Genomic DNA, 20181 nt, shown 5'->3' with positions numbered 1-20181 from the left:
TAAAACAATACGTTTATGTCTGGTATGTGATGCTGCAGTCATGCAAAACCTTTAGTCTTCATGCTGCATAAATAATATCAGAAATTGTGTTTATGCACGAGCATTATTTGTAAATGAGATCAGATAGTGACTCAGACTAGTCTGAGTTCAGAGCGTTCAATTTCTCTGTGTACCAAGCAGGCCTCTCTGGAGGAGGGGAGCTGTTGATAAAAGCCTCAGATATAATCCTTAAAATGCCAAACTAATCTTTCACTATGTTTCTGTTAATAGTGGCGCTCGCTTTGTCACAGCTATACATTTGTCCCCTCCCCCCTATCGCGGCCTTGGCTTGCCACTGTGCTCATTATTATGTTGTGTAATTAAGCTGTGAGCTTCTGAAGTTAACAATGCACATCAGAGCTATACTGCTGCTATTGCTGGTAATAACCTCTAAATTTTGTGAACCTTTAAGAAGCATTTAACTGTGTGTGTTGTGACTTGTATAGGGAACATTAATAGTTACGACATTTGCAGGTCAGATACCAGGTTAACAAGCTAAAATGATCACTTTGTACATCTCGTTTTGAAAATACCACCAGTATTATAGAATATTAGTTAGCATATTAGTTGGTTGTTTCAGGCAAATGTAATTGACCCATCATGCATATTTTAAAAATAATAGAAAAGGAACAATTTGCTGTCTAAAGATGTAAAGGTGATGAAAGCCTCAGAAAGATTCAGAATCATCTGTGAATCTCTACTATGAAAGGCCAATGTGCTTTGTATGCATTGGTTTGACTGCTGTTCGTTATATTGAGAGCTGTGTTTTTAATTGTAGCCTTGAGAACATACTGTGCCTGGTTCCTTTTCTTCTGCTCGATTTCTTCAGTTTTTGTTCTGCATGCGTTTCAGGTATTTCAATGGAAGTCATGTTCTGCAGCTCGGAGGGATCAATGAGAACATGTCATATGAATATCCCCAGCTACAGCACAAACACTATACTGGATGTATAAGGAACCTGCGTGTGGACAGCAAGGTAAAGTCTGGAGCAGGTCAAGATTACCACATATGCATTACCATGAAGCCTTTTTATAAAGCTGGTTGGGTAGATGGGTGAATTGACTACTGTACTGTACCTCTTATTGTTTACCTGTTCGGATGACAGGCCGTGTAGGTGATGGAGGTCTCCACTTCAATAAGAATGTAAATGTGACCTCAAGGTAGTGCGGGGAAACCGTATGAATGTTGATGTTGGTTACTTATCCCTTTTTCTTCTGGTGTCTCTGTCTTTAAAATGTAAATGTACCAGTAATGATGCAGAATGTTATCAGTATTATACTCGGTAATGCTTTATCATGTATTAGATGATAGTTCATCTAAATGTATTTGCCTTACACACATGCTGCATTGCTTAATTAGTAAACGAATAGTTTGCAAACTATAAAGTAATAATGTGCAAAGTAACATTTATTACTACGGGCGATTTTAGAGTAACCTATCCCCACTAGCTGCTATTTCTTTGGAGGCTAGAGCAACTGGAGTGAACCTACACAAACACAGGGAGAACATGCAAAGTACACACCTGATGGTGGAATTGAACTTGGGACCTTCTTGTTGTAAGGCAGTAGTGCTAACCACAGTGCCACCATGCTTCCCCATGCTGTGCCGTATTTAATACTGTATTGGAAGCACTTTTAAATTGTTACCAGAAGTACATGGAATCAGTACAGATAACAGCTGCTACTACAGTAATGACAACACTAACCCGTGACTGTAACCACTTTTATACTGAAAGAATTTACACCCTTTCATTTGCTGCTGAAAGTGCAGCGCCTTCATTTTAATGCAGCCAACGCTTTTGTCTGCAGAAATAAGACACCGTGCCTGCCACCTAAATCCAGGTGTCAAGTACATCTTTTATTGATCAGTGTGACATGATTCAGGATTTTCTGTGCTTTAGCAACAGTTCTACAGCATTTATGTGTTGCATAGTGCCTCTGATAATATTTGTAGCTCTTGTTAACCATTAGTGTAAAAACTAACACTTTTAAGAAAGCCAAGATTTAAGATATTATTAAACAATTAAAAAATCAAATGTAAAGCTATAGTATCCTTCATTCATTTACGGTAATAACACAAAGTTCTTTGCAGTCATGTTTCTTTTCATCCCATCCACTAGAACTACAAGGACAGATACCTCCAACGTTGCTGTATTTTCACTATCTTCACATTTTTCTCCTCTTATTCTTACATTCAGCTATATGACCTTGGTTCCCCTGCTGAATCCTCCAACACATTGCCAGGCTGCACTCTCATTGATGACCACTGCGCCAGCCTGGAGCAGCTTTCCTCTTGTGGCAAGAGGGGTCACTGTCATGGGGACTGGGGCTCTTTAAGCTGCCTGTGTGAAAAAGGCTTTACAGGGCCACAGTGCGATCAAGGTACGCATGCCGGATACGTTTCGGTGGACTGTGACGTTTCCAGTCAGTTTTACATCTAAAACTTTGCAAAGTGTACAAACCAATTTGTAAAGTTGCTGCTGTGGGAAGATAACCTTGCCTTACATAAAGTGTTTTTGCAGAGCAGCATGCTCTTGCTATGATAACCTCGTGTATTTCCCTTATGACGGTTAAATTAATTGAACAAGCTTTGTGTGTTTTTGATTGACAAGTGGCTCGAGAGTTCTCCTTTGACGGCCGGAGCCACATTCAGTTCCACCTTCTTTGGTCCCTACCGGCGCGACAGACTAGTGTCGAGGTTGGGGTGCGAACACGTGCAGCCACCGGCGTTATCCTCAGCCTGCTTTCCCAGGAGCAGAACGAATACCTGCATTTAGAGGTGAGTCATGACCGGTCACTCCCCTCAACCTTGACAGCCATGATTGTCTTGTTTATGAGCTTTAAAATGATGATTAGGACCCAGACAATGATTGCTGAAAATGCTTGTCAAACTAAGAGTGATTAATACCAGGGTTTGAGACATAGGGGTGGATACAGAGGGGGCTGGTGATTGACATATGTATGTTCTCAAAAAGGCCTTTCAGTAAGTCGGCAGAATGCTCCTATTGAGAGATTGCTATTTTAAAAAATGATGCCTCTTCTGTTCAGGCTTATTTCTGCCTTTGGTTAATATTTGAAGCACAATTTAGGGTGGCAAGAGAACAACGATGTGTACTGTAATAGGCAGAGGTCAGATCCCTCGCTCTGAGCTTTAGGGTTTCAACACAGCTTAGTTCAAGTGGGCAGCTCAAAGTGATGACTGCATACATGCTGCTGCTGTGCCACGGCGAGGGTGGAAAGGTGCTCACACCGAGTCAAGTCTGCTTCTCTTTGCCAAACCTCCATAATAGCATGCCTCTCTTGCCTGAGTGGATATGAAGCCAGTGTTTGTTGTCAAAGCCTTCTGTCTCACTCACTGACAGGCCAACTGTGAACAGCACCTGGAAGTAAACATCTCTGTTAGGGCTGCCACTTTTGGTGAACTCACAGGTCACCTGTTTGCAGTGAACCTGTCACCGTTTTTATGGTTTCCACACCACTGGTCTGTCGTTGAAAACATGCTTGTTATTTGTCCGACAGCATTGTTTAAAGAATCAAATCTTGTTCTTTGGGTCTTTACACTACACGACGAGAAACAGTGTTGTCCTCTTCCCTTGCCGCCGTGCAGCAGTGACAGGAAAAGGAAAATGCTGTAGCCTTTACTGTATGTGGGCTGTGAAGCCTCTGTGTGAAACCCTCTCTGGAGCTGAATTGGTGAGCTGTATAAAGTATCTGATGTCTGTCTGCAGCGGCACACTGAAACATTTTCAGCCCAGTTGTCTCAAAGCTCTTAGAAACACTTGAGCACCATCCTGGTGTGTTTTCTGACAACAAACTCTAATTTAAAGGGCTGCCTCTCTGCCCTTTTTTCTTAAGGGTAGATATGGAATAGAGTGCACACTGAATAAATAACCACACTTTCACACAAAGGTTACGAGGGGCTAGCTGGGTATAAACAGCATGTACCTCTCCAAGGAGTATGGAGGCTCTTTAAAGAAAACATTTATCTAATGCACTCTGCAAAGAAGCTTTTTTGGGGGGGCAGTAACAAACATGAACCGCAATACTGTCAAAGATCATCACACCCCTCCGAAACAGTAAAACTTTAAAACTCTGACATTTTTATTATTGAATGGGATTTGAAATGTGAAGGTTCAGGCATTAGACATTTGCTTGAAGATTTTGTGCTAAGTGGTGATTGCGTAGATCTCTGGGGGCTCTGCAGAAAGTTTGTGTAATCTGATTTTTCTCCTTTAAGTATCGATTGAGTCCTTTGCTCATTTTTGTTGCGGACTTGAGGGCAGGATGAGGCAATAGGGAGCGCACAGTCAGCCTTTACTTTGTGCATGTGTGTGTGTTTGACCAGTAGGTGAGGCACATTTGAGATACTCATGCTGAGGGAGCAATAGTTAATGCTGGCTGCGCTGAATGTGAATTATCTTGCCCCACTGTTTCCAATTAAGCTGTGGACATGTACAAGCTGCAGTTGCGGGAACCGCTCATTGGTTGAGTCCATTCTGCTCGCTCATCCTTAACTGCTGAAGATAATTGTTGTTTCTTGTATACCTTCCCTTCGGGATGATTCTGGCCTCTGCCATGCAGCGATGTGTACGGCATCTCTGAAAAGCGTCATGGCTGCAAAATTGCTGAATTAATTTTTACCACTGAAACGTTCACGACATTTTTCTGGCTAGTCCACCAAGGAGGGTCTACTTGTCCAGATAGTTAAATTTCACAACCTAACCTTTTCCACATCGTGGGAACTGGCCTAACTCTTATGATATTGTTATGCTCACAATCTGTTTTTGCCCATCAACACAGCACAGTACAGCAGGAATGCAGTTAGTATTTGTGTCACCTCATTTCACAGTTTGAGTCACACTCTTGAAGTTTACACTAACATAAAGACTAACATCAAAAATGACCAGCTTTTTAGACAAAAGCCTTAAAGTCTCCAGTAGCAGAGTTTTGTTGCTTCCTCATCAGAATCTTAAATTAAGCATTACTATGCTTTTTAGGTTTTTCAGGGTCATCTGGCTGTTTTCTACAACCTTGGAGATGGAGACTATAACATCACACTGCCTTACCATCGCCTGGATGATGGAGACTGGCATGAGTTGGAGCTGTACCGATATGGGAGAGAGTTCACCCTGCGACTTGACAGAGGCGGAGGACGGCGAGAGGTAACGGCCTCACCTGGACAAAGTCGGGAGATCATCATTGACCCCGCTGTGGTGATGCTCGGAAACTCTTTTCCCTCAGGACATAACAGGAGCTTTGTGGGTAGGTTGCTATGCAGCTGTCTTTGAAAGAATAAGATAAATGAGTGGAGAAAAATCTGATAATGAATAATTTATGAATGACTTAGTGGTCAAACAGGTATTTACTGGTACTGGTGTGTTGATGCTGTGGTTTCCAGCAGATAAGAGAAGTGAGTCAGTGGCACTGGTGTGTATTTAAGTAATGTGTTGAACCTCATGCTTCCAACTGTGAGCAAACTAGCCAGCAAAGAGGAAAATATCCATAAATAAAAGCCTATGATGACAACCTGGCCTGAGGCTGTTCATGTGTTTGCCTGTGTGAGAGCATGTCTGAGCACTGGTTTGCAGATGTTTTTGTGCCTTAATGCAAGTGTGTCTGTTTATTTGACTTTAAACCCCTGCCACAGAGTAAATGTGTGTCTATAAAAGATTTTGCCTGAGGACTGGTTTTGTGCTTCTTTTGGATTTGTAAACAATTTTTTTCTTCTTCCTTCTCTTTTTCCTTTTTACACTAGGTTGCTTACGGGATTTGAGGTTTAATGGCCGCTCCATCTCCCTGGATGAGGAGCAGCCTTCAGAGGGGATTCAGGTGGTCACTTCACAGGGGGTCTCTGTCGGCTGTGCTTCAGATGCCTGCAGGAAGCACCACTGCTCCCCTCCCTTGGTCTGCGTGGACCTCTGGAGACACCATGAGTGCAGGTGCAGCAAATTTACAGAATAAAAAACCTGAACTAAAACTAAGAAGGAGACAGAAGAGTCCGAAATACAATACCTCAAACTCAAGCACACAACCCCAGGGTTCATGACAAACTAAGGGAGCCAGAGCACACGTACATTTTTAAAGCACAAGCAACTACTGTTGTGTTTAAGTGTATAAGTCTTAATATTGTTTGTTATATAGGACTGGAAGCTCAGTGCTGACATTACTAATTTTATTACAAGTTGATGGTGTTGTGAATTCCTTGTGTATTGATATGTGAGTTATTGCTGCCACATTCTATAGTCTCATTAAAATGCCAGCTATCTGGGTTCTGTTCATGGTTATAGATTTTTTATAGGTTTTTCAGTTTATCCTGGCTCCCCTGTGTAAAGTATCTGATGTCTCCCATCTTGTTTTTAGTTTTCCCGTCTTGTCTCTCGTGCTTTCTCTTTAGTTTGACTTTACCTGTTTTACCATCATGGATTACTTCAGCTGTGTCTCATTACCCTGATTTAGTTTAGGCGTGTTTAGTTCCCTGACTGTGTTTCGTGTGCTCAGTGTGTGTGTGTGTGTATATAAGCCCAGTCTGTTCTTGCTTCTTTTAATACTGCCTTGTGTTTCATGGAGCTATTTAGATCCTTTTGTTTTCTATTAGCTTTTTGCATCTCATGGACTTTGGTTTCAAACTCAAATAAGGGTCAGTTTTATATTCACCTGTTCAGCCTTAGAGTCTGCATTTGGATCCTCATTCCTCAGTCTGTGACATAGTCTGCATGATAAAGTATCCTTGTGCAAGATACTGAACCCTAAGTTGCCCTGTAGCCATCCATTGGGGTTCGTTGTCTGAATGTTAGACAAAATCTGGGCACAGAAAAAAGCACTTGTCTGTGTAGGTTCTCAGTCATCCAGGTCATGGTTGTTTTAAGAGCTTGAAAAGAAGGTGATTAGACTTCAAGTTTTTTTAAGACATTTCAACTCTCATCCAAGAGACTTGTTCAGTTTTAGTGGAGAGTCGCTAGTTTTTAAACTCTAGTGGGCATTGTCCCTTAGAACATTGTCATTGACCCACTATTATTCATGTGTATAATCACATGAGGTTTGAAATACTCCTCTTTCAAACCATCTGTAACCATTATCCTCTAAGTACAGATGAGTCTTGTATCGCAAGATTCAGCTGTACATCTGCACTCAGAGTACAAAGGTCACTCTTTCAAGGAGGCCAGTGTTCACATTTTGGGCCGTGAAGACAGATTGCAAGAAGACGTCTGTGTCCACTGCGAAAAACCGTCATTGAACAGAGGTGACTGCTTATTACAAAAGCTGTCAGCCACCTACAATGTAGTCTTGACATGATCGCGTAGGTTCTCAGTCATTTATGGTCGACCAAGTAGTTGAAAAAGAAAGCAACTTAAAGAAGTCTTGAGATCCCGCCCCACGTGCCTCAACCGCTTCACTCTTGCTCACATCTTGTGTCAAGTGACCTAAACGGGTCACATGATACAAGGTCTCACAGTGCTTTCACCTGAAATCTCTGGTGGTAACGACCCATATGAATGTGTATATGAGGGTTATAGTAAGAAAGCACTTTGAGTGCTCAGATCTAGTAGAAAAGAGCTATATGAGTGCAGTTTGTTTAAATGTACATTTTGCTATTCATTATAAACAAGGTATGGTGGTCAGGTTTCAAAGGAGCAAACTTCCAGAGGTCATCTATGACAGGATTAGGAAATATTTCAATTTGTTAACTAAATGTCAAGAGGAACAGCATCCAAGGGCCACAGAGTTAAGCAGAAATACCATGCACAGTTAGTATACCTTATGTAATGTCACATATGTAATGTCTTGTATGCAAAGTATGAAGAGTAATGTGGCAACGCACATGAATGGCTTGTTTTTGTATAAATGGTCTCTGTTATCAGGACGGCTTTCACAGTGGACAAAGGCTTTACATGTTTCAGCAAGTGCTGTTATTGTCCTCGGTCGGCTTCACTAACTGCTTCTACATAAGCCATCTGCGACTGCTGAGCTCATTCGGCATGAGCTGACCTGGTCACACATGGCTTCCTACACAATAAGTACTTGATGTGTTATTGTTTATCGCACTGTTCGTAGGTTGTTCTTTATGTGACAACCGCCCGAGTATTTATCAAAGTTACCAAATAATAAAAAAAGTTAAGAATAGATCTAACTTTATTTATGAAGCGCTTTTCAGAAACATCATTGCAAAGTGATGTACACTGCGATATATATTTTAAAAAAAAATCAATATATTCCAATATACTGGAACACGCCACTTAAGCACATAGAAAAATAACAATAGATAAGAAGCAGAGAAAAAAATATTACATTTACGTCAACATAATAATACAAAGATTTTTGTGGACTTTTGAAAAGAAGCAATTAAAAACATTCCAACACTGTGCTAATTTCAGATCATTCTTGACATTAGACACTTACCATGACAAACATGCTCACTTGTTCGCTTGGCTCTGTTAAGTGCCTTAATAAGCCATGACAGTGAATCATAACACAGAGAGTTCCACACTAGTGCAAACTCCATTTTTATGTATACACTTGAAGTCAAAGTGTCCACCAGATGGCAGCTATTTTAAGAGCATGCCTGTTATACTGTGTGTCTAATAGCGTGTGAACGTGAGAGAATAGTGTATAACAGCAGTGACAGTCAGGGCCTTGGCTGCACCTTTAAACTCTGCAGGACGACTAAATTTCCCGGCTGTGATTTTGAAACTTACAGCCAGTGGGGACTTTGACATCCATAGTCTGTGATTGCTGCAGTGCCTCAGGATACAAACCAGTGAGAGAGGCAGGGGGTAGGGGTGAATGATATTCAGGGGATATTTTGTACAAATATACAGAGGAACCACTACTGCAAAGCCAATCTTAGCTTCTCAATTTCTTTTACTGTTTTTTTCCCCCCTCTCCAGTTACAGTCGACACTGTAACCTTCAAAGAGCATATCTTTGAATCTGATATAAGAGGTGTAACTCTTCAGGGTATTATTTTTACACTGTCAGCTTAGGTCTCATAACTCTGTGGAGTGCAGTGCTCTTTTTTTATCTGACAGCTTCCCAAGTGTTTCTTGTCTCAGCATTACACTGCTGTGTCTTCTCCGTGCAGATGCCCCCCAGGCCATATAACCAAAGAGAGCTCTTTGGGAAAAGTTTGCGTCTACACACTCTGTGCCAGCCGGCCTTGTCGCCACGGCACCTGCGTGGCTCACTCTCCGTCCCAATACTCGTGCCGCTGCAGTGAGGGATACCGGGGCCGGCACTGCGAGGTGACGCTTGCCATGTTCCACGAAGACAGCAACAGCCTCAGCCTGAGCTCCATGTTCGCCATCAGTATCTGTGTCATGGCCTTTCTAGGTAGCTATGTCGACTATGTCCTCTTCTACCTGTGGTAACCCAACACTCAACATCTCTGCTCAGTTTTTGTATGTTTTTTGTTCCGCTTTTTTGTCTGAGGTGTTTCTTTTCATTTATTGTGTTCTTTTATTTCTGTTTGTTGTTGTCACGCTTTAATTATCACATCATGTTATGGTTTTATCTGTAACATCCACTGTTTTATTAGTTTTTCACCCAGGTTTGGTCCTGTGAAATCTATTCACACACATATCTTGTAGTGTTATTGATCTCTTGAGTTGTGCCAGGATGTGATTTCTCCATGGGTGGTTGGTGAAAACATGAAACAAATATCTGCAGTGGAAGAGAAGCGGGGAGAGAAACACTGTATGTCGTATTTTGTGATTCATGGGGAAGCTGTAAGATTCCTTGGAGAAAAGGGGCGTTTCTTTATGTGTTTTTCTATATTTCTCATCACACCTGTATTCCCTGTCTCTCCCAATGTTATTCTCTGACTTCAGGAGTCAATTTCACTCTCAGCCTTACTTTTTATCTTTCCATCTTATTTTATATCCCACCATCCACTCATTTTACCCCTTGATGGGTTTTTTTTATCCATTTCTGCCCATACTTTTCCGTGCATTACTGTTTTCCCAAGTCAACCCTAATATGGCCAAAGTGTGCACTTCACTGTAATATACAGCATGTGGAACTGTAATGAGAATCGCACACAACAGGCAAAACTTTAGGAGGTTGATTCAACAGTAAGGGTTTGATTTAGGCAAAAAAAAAAAAAAACATACTTAAATTCTGTTAAAAGCTGTCAAAGTTTCCAGAATCACTCTCAGGCTTAAGGTTTAAACTGGGCTTAGAGTCACAGAATTACACGTTAAAGCAAAATTTTGAGTTGGATGAGTGTGTATATTGGGCAAATAAATATGTGCATTTTGCACATAATTTTATAATCTAGAGATTGTTACTTTTCACATGAAGTCTCATACATACATGCATTTTGGCCTTGCAATTCTTATTTTATAGGTTTTTCAATTTTGTTACATCAGTTAGGCAAAAATGTCATACTACAGGTTGGATGGTAACCTAACCCTAACCCTACAGATATGCATGTCGTATAAAAGATTCAAAATATGAGCAATATTATACTTTAATTACACTGATACTAGAAAAAATGATCACGTAACCTCAAAATCCTGCTTTTTAAAAAGTAAGGTTTTAGAAAATATTTTACGAGAAAGACAGACTTGTCAAGGTTTGGGTGATGAAGTGTGTGAGCCTTCATTGAAAGACCTTCCCTTTGAAGACTCATCTGGTGATCTGTGGTTGCGCTCTGACATTTGAGGGGTCATAAGTTTAAAAATGTATACCAGAGAAGAGCCACTGACTGCTTTGTATGTGAGGAGCAGAATCTTAAAATCAATAATCATAAGATGAGGGCGATGCTGGCTTTTCTTTGTGCCTGTTGAGAACTGAGCTGCTCCGTTCTGACATTTTCATGTTCGTGATTGATGTCTGAGTACATGCATTATTAAATTGGGGCAGTATAAATACATATATGGAAAACCTTTCCTAGCCATGTATTAGGTTTACTTTTTTTTTTTTTTTTTAGCTGAGGAAAGTCAAAACAAATGTTTTTAAAAACAGAAAATATGCATTCGTTTTGTTAAGGTGCAGAAACTTTCAGTGATGATCAGTTTTAAAGGTGAAAGCCAACAGTCAAGAAATGAAAACTATACCTTTTGACTCCAGAAGAAGGTACAAGTGTGAGTCTGTTTAGAATGGCAGATAATTTAATTCCTTTCTATCACTAGACTAGTATGAAGCCTATAAAGAAACACAAAAGAACATTCAGAGTGAAAAAGACACAAGATAATTTGAGTATTGGTAGACATTGTGTTTGTTTTCTTTGTCAATCATAAACTGATTGTTTACTCTATGAAATGGCAGAAGCTGAAAATACATAACATCTATCGATGTGTCGAAAGACGAATGAGAGAGAGGCTAAAATGAACCGGGGAAACAGCTTGATCAGCCATCAAAACTGATCAACAAATTCATTATTCAACTAATGTTTCAGCTCTAGACTTGAAGCAGTTAAGTACTGATGGCATTGGCCCGCTTGTATAAGCAGTCTAATAAAGCTGCATGGTTGATGGTCTCATAAGCTGTGTTAAGATCTAATAGAATCAAGATTCAATATCTTCCCACATCTGCTGCCAGCGGGGCCTTTTTAAATGCATATGCATTGATATCTCGCCAATTGTGTCAAAAAAGAAGGACGATTGCATTAATTCATGGTTAATGTTTAGGAAAGGAATGAGTTAACGGCATTACTTTAAGGGTTTCTAACTAAGGAACTATGTTTGTTTCTGCTACTCACAAAGCTAAACACATGCCCGTGTGTGTATGTAGCAGCAGTCACTTCTCTCTGTAGCGCCACGTTGCTATTTATGAGTCTTTCTGTCACATACAGGCTTATAAAACGCTCGGGCAATTCAATACACTGTCCCTGCCGCTATAACTAACTTCGTGTTCCCTCCAGGGCATGTGGCTAGTATTGGGACATCAGTTATTCTGACACACGAGAGTGAAACATACAAAGCAGTCTTCAATATTTGATAATGAATTCAAAGATGATGGCATCTATCATGAAAATTCATGTGTTGCTTGCATGCTAACTAAAAGAAGTCCATTTGAAATAGCTTGTCCACTGTTGCAGCGGAGGCATTTATATTCAAGGCTCAAACTTTTCACCTCACCAAGAATTACAAACTGTTCCTTAATGCAATTCAGATTAGAGTAGCACTCTTTGGTGAGCGTAATTACATTTTCGCACCTTAAAAAACCACACACTATAAACTAAAATAAATCTTTCACTAAAACATAATGAAGAAAAAAGAGAAATCGGCCGTCTTGACTGAACGTGGAAGCAAAATTAATCCACTTTTTGAGTCAGAGAACAGCTGTTTGTACTGTATGTAGTTGTTTAATGATGATCCCCATCACCACAATAACACACTCGCATACAGCACGCTCTCTGCACTAAGTGAGACCACTAGCTGGGTGCTAAATTAAAGGGGGACTCCTACTCTGCCTCAACATGCATTAAAAGTTAAGATGATCATTCATTATTAAGTTTTACATAAGCCATCACAAGCTTACAGAATTTGAGTTCAGTGTGTGTTATTGACAGAGCCAGATGAGCCAATGTCTGACCAATCCTCATTAATCCAGCATCAGATCTGACGTTCTGTTTCTTGATGAATAGCAGAAATTAGCTACCCATATGGGCTCTGGCTGCCAAACGATCTTGTAAAGTGCCTGTCCTTTTCATCCCCTGAAACTTTTATAAATAAATAATTTTTTTCCAACTCCTTCTCATCTCTCACCTGTCTCATTTCCTTCTGCTCGGTCGTCACTTTTCTTTTCTCCCTCGTCTTCCGCTGATGTTTCATCTGTCTCGGAGCTCATTTTTCCCTCATTAACCTCAGACTGGAGCTACAGCGAAAGGGTTAAGTGTTTTGATCAGGCTCTGTTGTCGTTTACTCCATACTCATTCATAATGCACGGTCCGATCGAGGCTAACATCATAATACCCTGGTCATAGTAATGGTTAGAGGGCAAAGAGGCAGCAGTGGTGTTATGGATTGATGAATGAGTGCGATGGTTGTTCTCCACCCTGAGTGATATTGATCTCACTGGAGTTTAGCTGTACACACCCATATAACTTGAGGCAGTAGTGGCTGCAGGTGTAGGGGGGAAGGCAGCCTCGGTGTGTGTGGGTGGGCGGTGTGGTCAGTGTTTACCTGTTAGCAGTTGTGTGTGTGTTTGTGTGATGGAGGGAGTGTTCTTAAGCTCCACTGCGCTGCGTATCGAACTCCTCCCCTCCAGAGATTCTTTTCATATCAATTCAGGTGATTTTTTAAGGGTTGAGCGCGGGCCTGCAGGCAGCACCTCAGAGCAGGTAATTCTCGAGGCGAGGGGCTCAAGCTGCCGTCTGGTTGGTGCCGGGCCTTATCAAAATTCTGATGTTTTCTGCAAGGGTACTCTGGCGTAACAGTGAAGGAGCCAGGTCAGCTGATCAATACCGTTCTCCCCTCTACCCCATACTGAGGAGGGTCAGCTGAGGATCGAGGGAGGGGGATGCTTGCAGACTCTATTTTTCTATCTAACATGAGTGCAGAACAGAAGCAGAAAAGTGTAGCAGAAGAAATAAGAAGTTGGTGGAGACTAGCTCGCGGGACTTGTTTTTGTCTTTGTTTGTGAGTACCTTTTAGCGTGACCCCCGATGAGTCGTTGCCGCATTATTCTCTTTCGAAGCAATTACTTGAAAAATCCAGACTAATGTGATTACCCCGCATTTCTCAGAAGATTTCCAATTAAACTGATACTTGACTCACACCATATAAACTATTCTAGTTGAAATGGATCCCATCTCATGTGAGAGATAAAAGCCAAGGCCAGGCAGAGGCCAGAGAGGGACTGAAAAACAGGAACACTGAGAGACTTAATGAGTGAGGAATGGAAAAGGAAAGACAGAGGCAAGCGCCAATATATAGAGACCAAAAAAACGTACACAGATAAAAAGGGGGAGTCAAGTTGCGAACTAGTAAAAACAGATAGCGAGAAAGGAAAAAAGAGAAAGAGAAGGATGGCAGATGGGAGAAAAATATTGGTTGAGATTAATGGACTTTAAAGGTCAGTCCAGCATGTTGTATAATTCAGCACACAATAGCTGTGATTGATGTGTATGCTTTAGGACCATTCTTTTTCGGCTCCCGCTGCATTCCTCTCAGAGTTCTTCCGAGCCACTGAGGCTTTGAGTTTAAGCTGGGAGGAGTACAAATTCAGTTAATAGGTTTCTGAGGAACTGCGGTCTTTGATAAGACAGGAAACAGAGAGGCAACATCAAAGGGAATATAGGTAGAAAGGTGGTGCCTCCGTTTGCACGTATGTTTTATTAGTATGTCCTAACTGTAGTCAGTGCAGCTAACAGGCCTTACGGGACAAGTCAGTGTGATGCAAAATGTATTTACAGTCATGTATTATGAGTCTGCGTTACTTATTTATTTGTAATTAAATTATATCCTGACTGCAGTCAAGTATTTCCTAGAACCTCCTAACTTTTTCGATTTACATATGCAGCCAAAGCCGTGCTTTTTCAGCTCAGGAGTTCATGCTAATTATGTGACAGTGCTCCCTGCTGCGTTAACCTGCTCTCTGGCACCCCTCAGTGTTGATGCTGGGCCTGTTTCTCTACTCCTGCTGGAGGAGACACAAGGGCCTAAAGGAGGGTGTGTACCATGTGTCTGCGCATCACGGCGAGTGGGAGGACATCCGAGAGAATGTGCTCAACTACGACGAGGAAGGTGGAGGAGAGCAAGATCAGGTAAACGTAAATGCATTCTGACACAGAGAGTAAATAACAACCAAACTTACATAGAGTACTTATTTAAGTTCTTATTTCCAGGGTTATGTTGATACCATTAAGATATATTATTTTAAAGTATATATGAACAGAAATAAAACATCAACACTGGATGGAGAATATTTGTTGGTGTTTTGAGATAAAAATCTACATTTGCAAGATAAAGCAGTTGAATTTAGGGAAGTATTTATTCTCCTTTAACAGCAACAACCATGTTATGTGTGATTTTGTGATGTCCAAGATCAAGTCTTTCCAAAACCTGATTTTTCTTGTTTTCTAAATAATTAGGTTTTAGATTTTGTGTGTGTGCTTTGGATCATCCCCCATCATCACTTAAGCTTCGGGTAGTGTGCCGCTGCCCTGACATTCTATTTAAAAGAAATCTTGGTATCATTTTTAATTCACCGTTCAGGCGCTCGATGGAATAACACTTCCAAACAGGATGTTCCCTCCTCTGTACTTCACAGCTGGGACGTAGTTTCAGTGTTGGTGTCCAGTGCTTTTTTTTTTTTATAATTTTTTTATCTTAAAAACTATGGTAAAAATGTTGTGGAGCATTTATGTGCACAGGTGCAGCTCTAGACTTGAGAGATGGTGCAGTGTCTTTTTGGAGAGCTGTAATTTTCTTTGTAGTGTGCTTCCAGCAGCAGCACTTATTCAGTGTTTTTCTTGTAGCAAACACCTGTACATGTCAGTCCCATTTTTTTGAGTGATATTTTCTTAATTGGAGAACCTGACAGCAAAAATTTGAAAGAATATTTGAAGAAATTAGAACAGAGGTTCACTTTTTTTTTTCAAGCCTGCGCTTTGACTAATTTATCTGTTTGAAATGAGGAGCACAAAATTTGTGTTTCATCCTCAGATTGTGGGGTTTTTTCTGTTGTTTTTTTTGGTGTTGTGGTTTATTATTTTGTATAATCGTGACCTAGATAAAGATTCAGCTATATCGTGTGAGTCATAGTCAAGAAATCTTGTTAGTCTCAATTCACAAACTATTTCTTGGAACCGCAAATTGCCTGGAGTATAGAATTGTGAGTCAATTAGCAGAAATTAAGAACGTAGATACCAATAGCTGTTAACGCCTCAGTTTTAATAGTGCTTGTAGTAGCAGTTTCCTCTTTCTGCAATTAGATAATTAATTACTTGGCTGATCAATGGTCATGTTGTTGCCAACATCTCTTCTTACATGCTGGATCTTTGTCTCAGTCTTAGGAATGGGTTAATTAGCTAGCAGAGGCATTAGCTGAGCTGCACAGCTCAGATTAAGGTGGTGTGCCAGTGTTGTTTTTCATCATCTCTTAAACTCCCAAAAAAGATTACACAAGAGGAAAACCGTATCTGTTCTTCTCTTCTTTCTTTTCATTCCCTTCTTCTCTCTGTGTTGGTCTCTCAGAATGCCTTTAACATGGTGGAGCTACAGCGCTCCCTCCAGCCAAGCCCAGCACAGTCACTCCGATATAGTTATCCTCAAAGCATCATCTCTTACCCGCAGACTAAGCCCACCCAGGACACCAACAAAAATGGCACGTCTAATGGAAATGGCAGTGCCGCGATTGCTCTACGTCTGGCAATTCCTCCTTCAGAGACAGAAACCTTGCCGTCCCCTCTGACCTTCCGCCGCTCCCAGAAAACCCTGTCCTTCTCCAGCCAGGACTTGGCCCGCTACCTGTGTGAGGTCATCAGGGACATGGATCACCCTGAGGATCTCGGCACTATGACCACACCACGGCGTCCTGCAGGAAAGGAGCGCGGCCTCGCTGGTGTGCGCTCTCTCAGCTCCCTAAGTGCAACTCAGGGTTCAGAAGTCAGACTTCAGGCAGCCCAGAGCACTCGGCTGGACAGGTTCAAAAACCTCCGAGCTGTGGTTAGTGATTTAAGAAGAGACTCCAAGACTCCGGAGGGCCAGAGAGACAAACTGAAGGAGAGCAGGGGGCAGCCGAACTGCGAGAAAAGCGGATGAGGTTGCACTCACAGAAACAGAACTGAAAGTTGCAAAAAAAAGCAACGGGAATCAAAAGTCGTTGGTTGAAATCCAAAGGGAGATAATTAAATGTGATATACTTTGAGACTGGGAGGTTTGGTCTCTGTGAAGTCTGCTATAAATGTACTGTATTGATGAAACTTTGAACATTTATGTTCTTTGATATGAACCATGTTTACCAATGAATGATCAGATGTGATGTATTGTTTACTTGGCATTGCACTGTACAGTATTTACTCTGCAGAAAGCACTTTTTGGAAGCACTCTGTGTCAACACTACTCATGTCATAAAACTCATAAGAGTAACGTCTGAAAGCAAGACTCCAAATGAGTTTCCTGTGAGATAACTTTTCTTTGCTGTCAATGACTCATGAAATTAATTATGTGAAAAAAACGATTTTGTTTCATTTGTATTATCTATTTCCTTTTCAATAAATGAATATCTTTGATAATATTTCAAAGTTGCTCTCATTCAAATACGAGTTCATAATTAGTGATGCTCAAGTTTTCAGCTTTTGAAGTTGAAGCTAACTTTCATCATCACTGAAGTAACACTTTCCTTTATTCCAGGTTTTATTTAGATGATGAGGCTGGAACAGCTGTTCTTGTCTTATTCAGCTAACTATTACCAGCAACTGGGGCCTCTGATGAGAAAAACAAAGTCAATTTCAGGATTAATCATTCATGTCCAGAGCCTATAGCCTCCTGACCTGAGCTTCTGGGAGTCTCCAGAACTCAAAGTGCGGGGGTCCCAGCAGGCAGCCCTACATCATACTTAATTGGCCTGCATTACTGGAGTTAAACAACTGTGACACTGGAGCAAGCCGCTGGGGAAGCGCACAGAGCTGCTGCTTGGGCCTGATGTTCCTGTCTGTCAGCACACCTACATAATGCATCGTGCAAAGAGATATGAGAGGTTCAGAGGGCGGGTTTGACTCCCCGTAAGTCTCTAAAAAGCTTTACTCGTTTTGTAGTCAGTCTGAAACCAGCGAACCAGACACACGAAATACCAGATATCTCTGCCTAAACTTAAAGATCATTGTTGCATGTTACATACGTGTAATGCTACATGTTTTTCTCTGTGTTAATATTATTATTACTAAATTGCACTTGCTCTACTTTTGTTCACTCCTGTCTAAGATAAATGCATTGCATGAATGCACACTGCCATCTATTGGCAGGCTACTGGCACCACTTTTCCCATAAACAACATCTCATTATTTTCAGTATGAGCTGTTGTTTCTGATTCAGTTCATTTCTGCAGAGCATGCAGGTTGATTTCCGAGGAATGGGTATTTCTATTCTGGAATCATGATTCACAGTTTAGCCCTGATAATATTCCACTTATTAAAAGTCGGTCAAGTATTGTGTGCACGATAAGTGTAAATGTAAACATTTCAGTTTCACTCCTTCAGTATTTAAGTAAGTATACCCACTTAGACAGTTAAATATCATTACCAGATAATTTTGGATTTAAAAAAAGCTGAATAGAACTTGGCTTCTGACCCTCTTTCAGCATTTTTTATCATCACAAATTAACTTCCAAGACTCGGAGTCTCCAAACACCTCAGTGTTGGTGCCCACTGTTGAACAGATGCGACATCCCTGTAGGTTTTGTTTGAGACTGAAAATGAGGTTTTTAAAAATTTTGCCTTGCTCCCAAAACTACTTTTTTATTTTTATTTTATTTATTTACTTTACCAAAAAACAACAACATTATCTTTCCATTAATTATTTCAATGGACGTAATTTAGCTTTCAGCCATTAGTGGACACTGTTGTTCCATATACTGTACCACAGCAATCCCATGGTGCAACTACAACAGCGCCTGAGGGGCTTTTACAAATGAAAACCACAGCAAATGAGTGGAGAGCCAGCAATGATCTATTAGAGTCATACGTTCCTATATCAAATTTCAGACAGTGTATCCAGATTTACTGTAAGTAAAAATACGACACACACACACACACTAAAAGAAAAAGAAACAAAAGCTTCATTGAAATAATTTCTTTACTAATAACAAAGAAGCATTACAGACAAAGTGAAATGGTAAATGGCCTGTATTTGTATAGCGCTTTTCTAGTCCCTAAGGACCCCAAAGCGCTTTACACATGCAGTCATCCACCCATTCACACACACATTCACACACTGGTGATGGTAAGCTACATTGTAGCCACAGCCACCCTGGGGCGCACTGACAGAGGCGAGGCTGCCGGACAAAATGAACACAAAGTGTATACATAAGGCATTTACGATGCAGAAATTACCAGTACAAGCATTGATGCATCATAGAGGCTCACTGCTGTATAACCAATGGAGGGGCTAAATTCAACAATTGTTGCTTACATTTATGTATTTGATTTGAATATTTATTTATTTTTGGTTGGGGGAGGGCATTGAGTGTTTTTCCCCCTTTTTTTGAGTAAAATTTTTTTTTTAACTAAAATGTTTTGTGGGGTTCTTTGAAAAGGATCTCGTCTACCTGCATAAAGGATCACATAAAAACATTTAAAATATCCCTGTGGACCTGAAAGTCACTGGGGGTTTCTTTCCCAGCATATCATGGGGTGAGAGGAAGGGTACACCCTGGACAGGTAGCCAGTCTGTCACAAGGCTAAAACAGAGAGAGAGAGAAAACATTCACGCTTACAGCCAATTTAGAATCAATAATTAATCGAACATGCATGTCTTTGGACAGTGGGAAGAAGCCAGAATACCCAGAGAGAACATGCAAATTCCACACAGAAGGAACTCATCCAGTGGATTCAAACCCAGGACCTTCTTGCTGAGAGATGCTACATACTGCACCACCATGACACCTAAAGTGGAAGCCTGGATGAATTCAGGCACATATCTGAAAACTGCTGCAAGTGAACAAAGTTTGTCACCACAGATGCAAATTAAAACAATACAACCCCTCCAAAAATGCATACAGAAATATGCTCACTGTCTTCAATTGTGAAGTGGAAAGTGTTGACATGAACGCAGAGTTTAAAAGCCAGCATCCGTGATGGTAAAGTGCACATTAGTCTGCATAGTATGGGGAACCTGCACACCTGTGAAGACCCCAATAATAATGACTGAATGATAAATAGCTAATATATGAAGTACTATATGAAGATATGCTGCCATCGGGGTGACAGCTTGCTAGGGAGGGTCTCACTTCCTTTTTTTAACAAGACAGTGTCAAAACACATTCAGCATGTCTTTTAACACTAAATTGAAGAGCTGAGCAGCTGTTCCTTAGATCAAGCAAAAATAAATAAAAAGGATCTAATAAAACTGCATCAATTGGTCTCAGAACACTTACATGTGTTATGGAGTAATATTAAAGTAATGGGACTCATACTGGAAAGTAAAATCAACCCTTTCATAAGTCTGTAAGAACTATTAAAAACACAACGCCCCACAGATCCA

At 40.8% G+C, this 20181-nt stretch overlaps 1 protein-coding gene across 1 annotated transcript in view; it reads left to right on the top strand.

Annotated features, from left to right (window-relative positions):
* Window positions 1-17216, top strand: part of LOC146569377 (neural-cadherin-like) — a 101973-nt gene extending 84757 nt beyond the window's left edge. Inside the window, exons 26-33 of the mRNA XM_085281637.1 lie at window positions 892-1015; window positions 2237-2420; window positions 2651-2817; window positions 5036-5300; window positions 5794-5977; window positions 9117-9364; window positions 14590-14744; window positions 16177-17216. Of these exons, the coding sequence (XP_085137763.1) occupies window positions 892-1015; window positions 2237-2420; window positions 2651-2817; window positions 5036-5300; window positions 5794-5977; window positions 9117-9364; window positions 14590-14744; window positions 16177-16743 (1894 nt within the window). The 3' untranslated portion in view covers window positions 16744-17216. The remainder of the gene's footprint in view (window positions 1-891; window positions 1016-2236; window positions 2421-2650; window positions 2818-5035; window positions 5301-5793; window positions 5978-9116; window positions 9365-14589; window positions 14745-16176) is intronic.
* The last annotated feature ends 2965 nt before the right edge of the window (window positions 17217-20181 follow it).

Source organism: Mchenga conophoros, linkage group LG7 (genome assembly GCF_057382185.1).
Source record: "Mchenga conophoros isolate Kocher_MC1m ecotype Shallow Benthic linkage group LG7, M_conophoros_male_GT1.1, whole genome shotgun sequence".
Lineage (NCBI taxonomy): Eukaryota > Metazoa > Chordata > Actinopteri > Cichliformes > Cichlidae > Mchenga > Mchenga conophoros.
The sequence above is the reverse complement of the archived record's forward strand: the minus strand, read 5'-3'. Positions and strand labels throughout refer to the sequence as shown.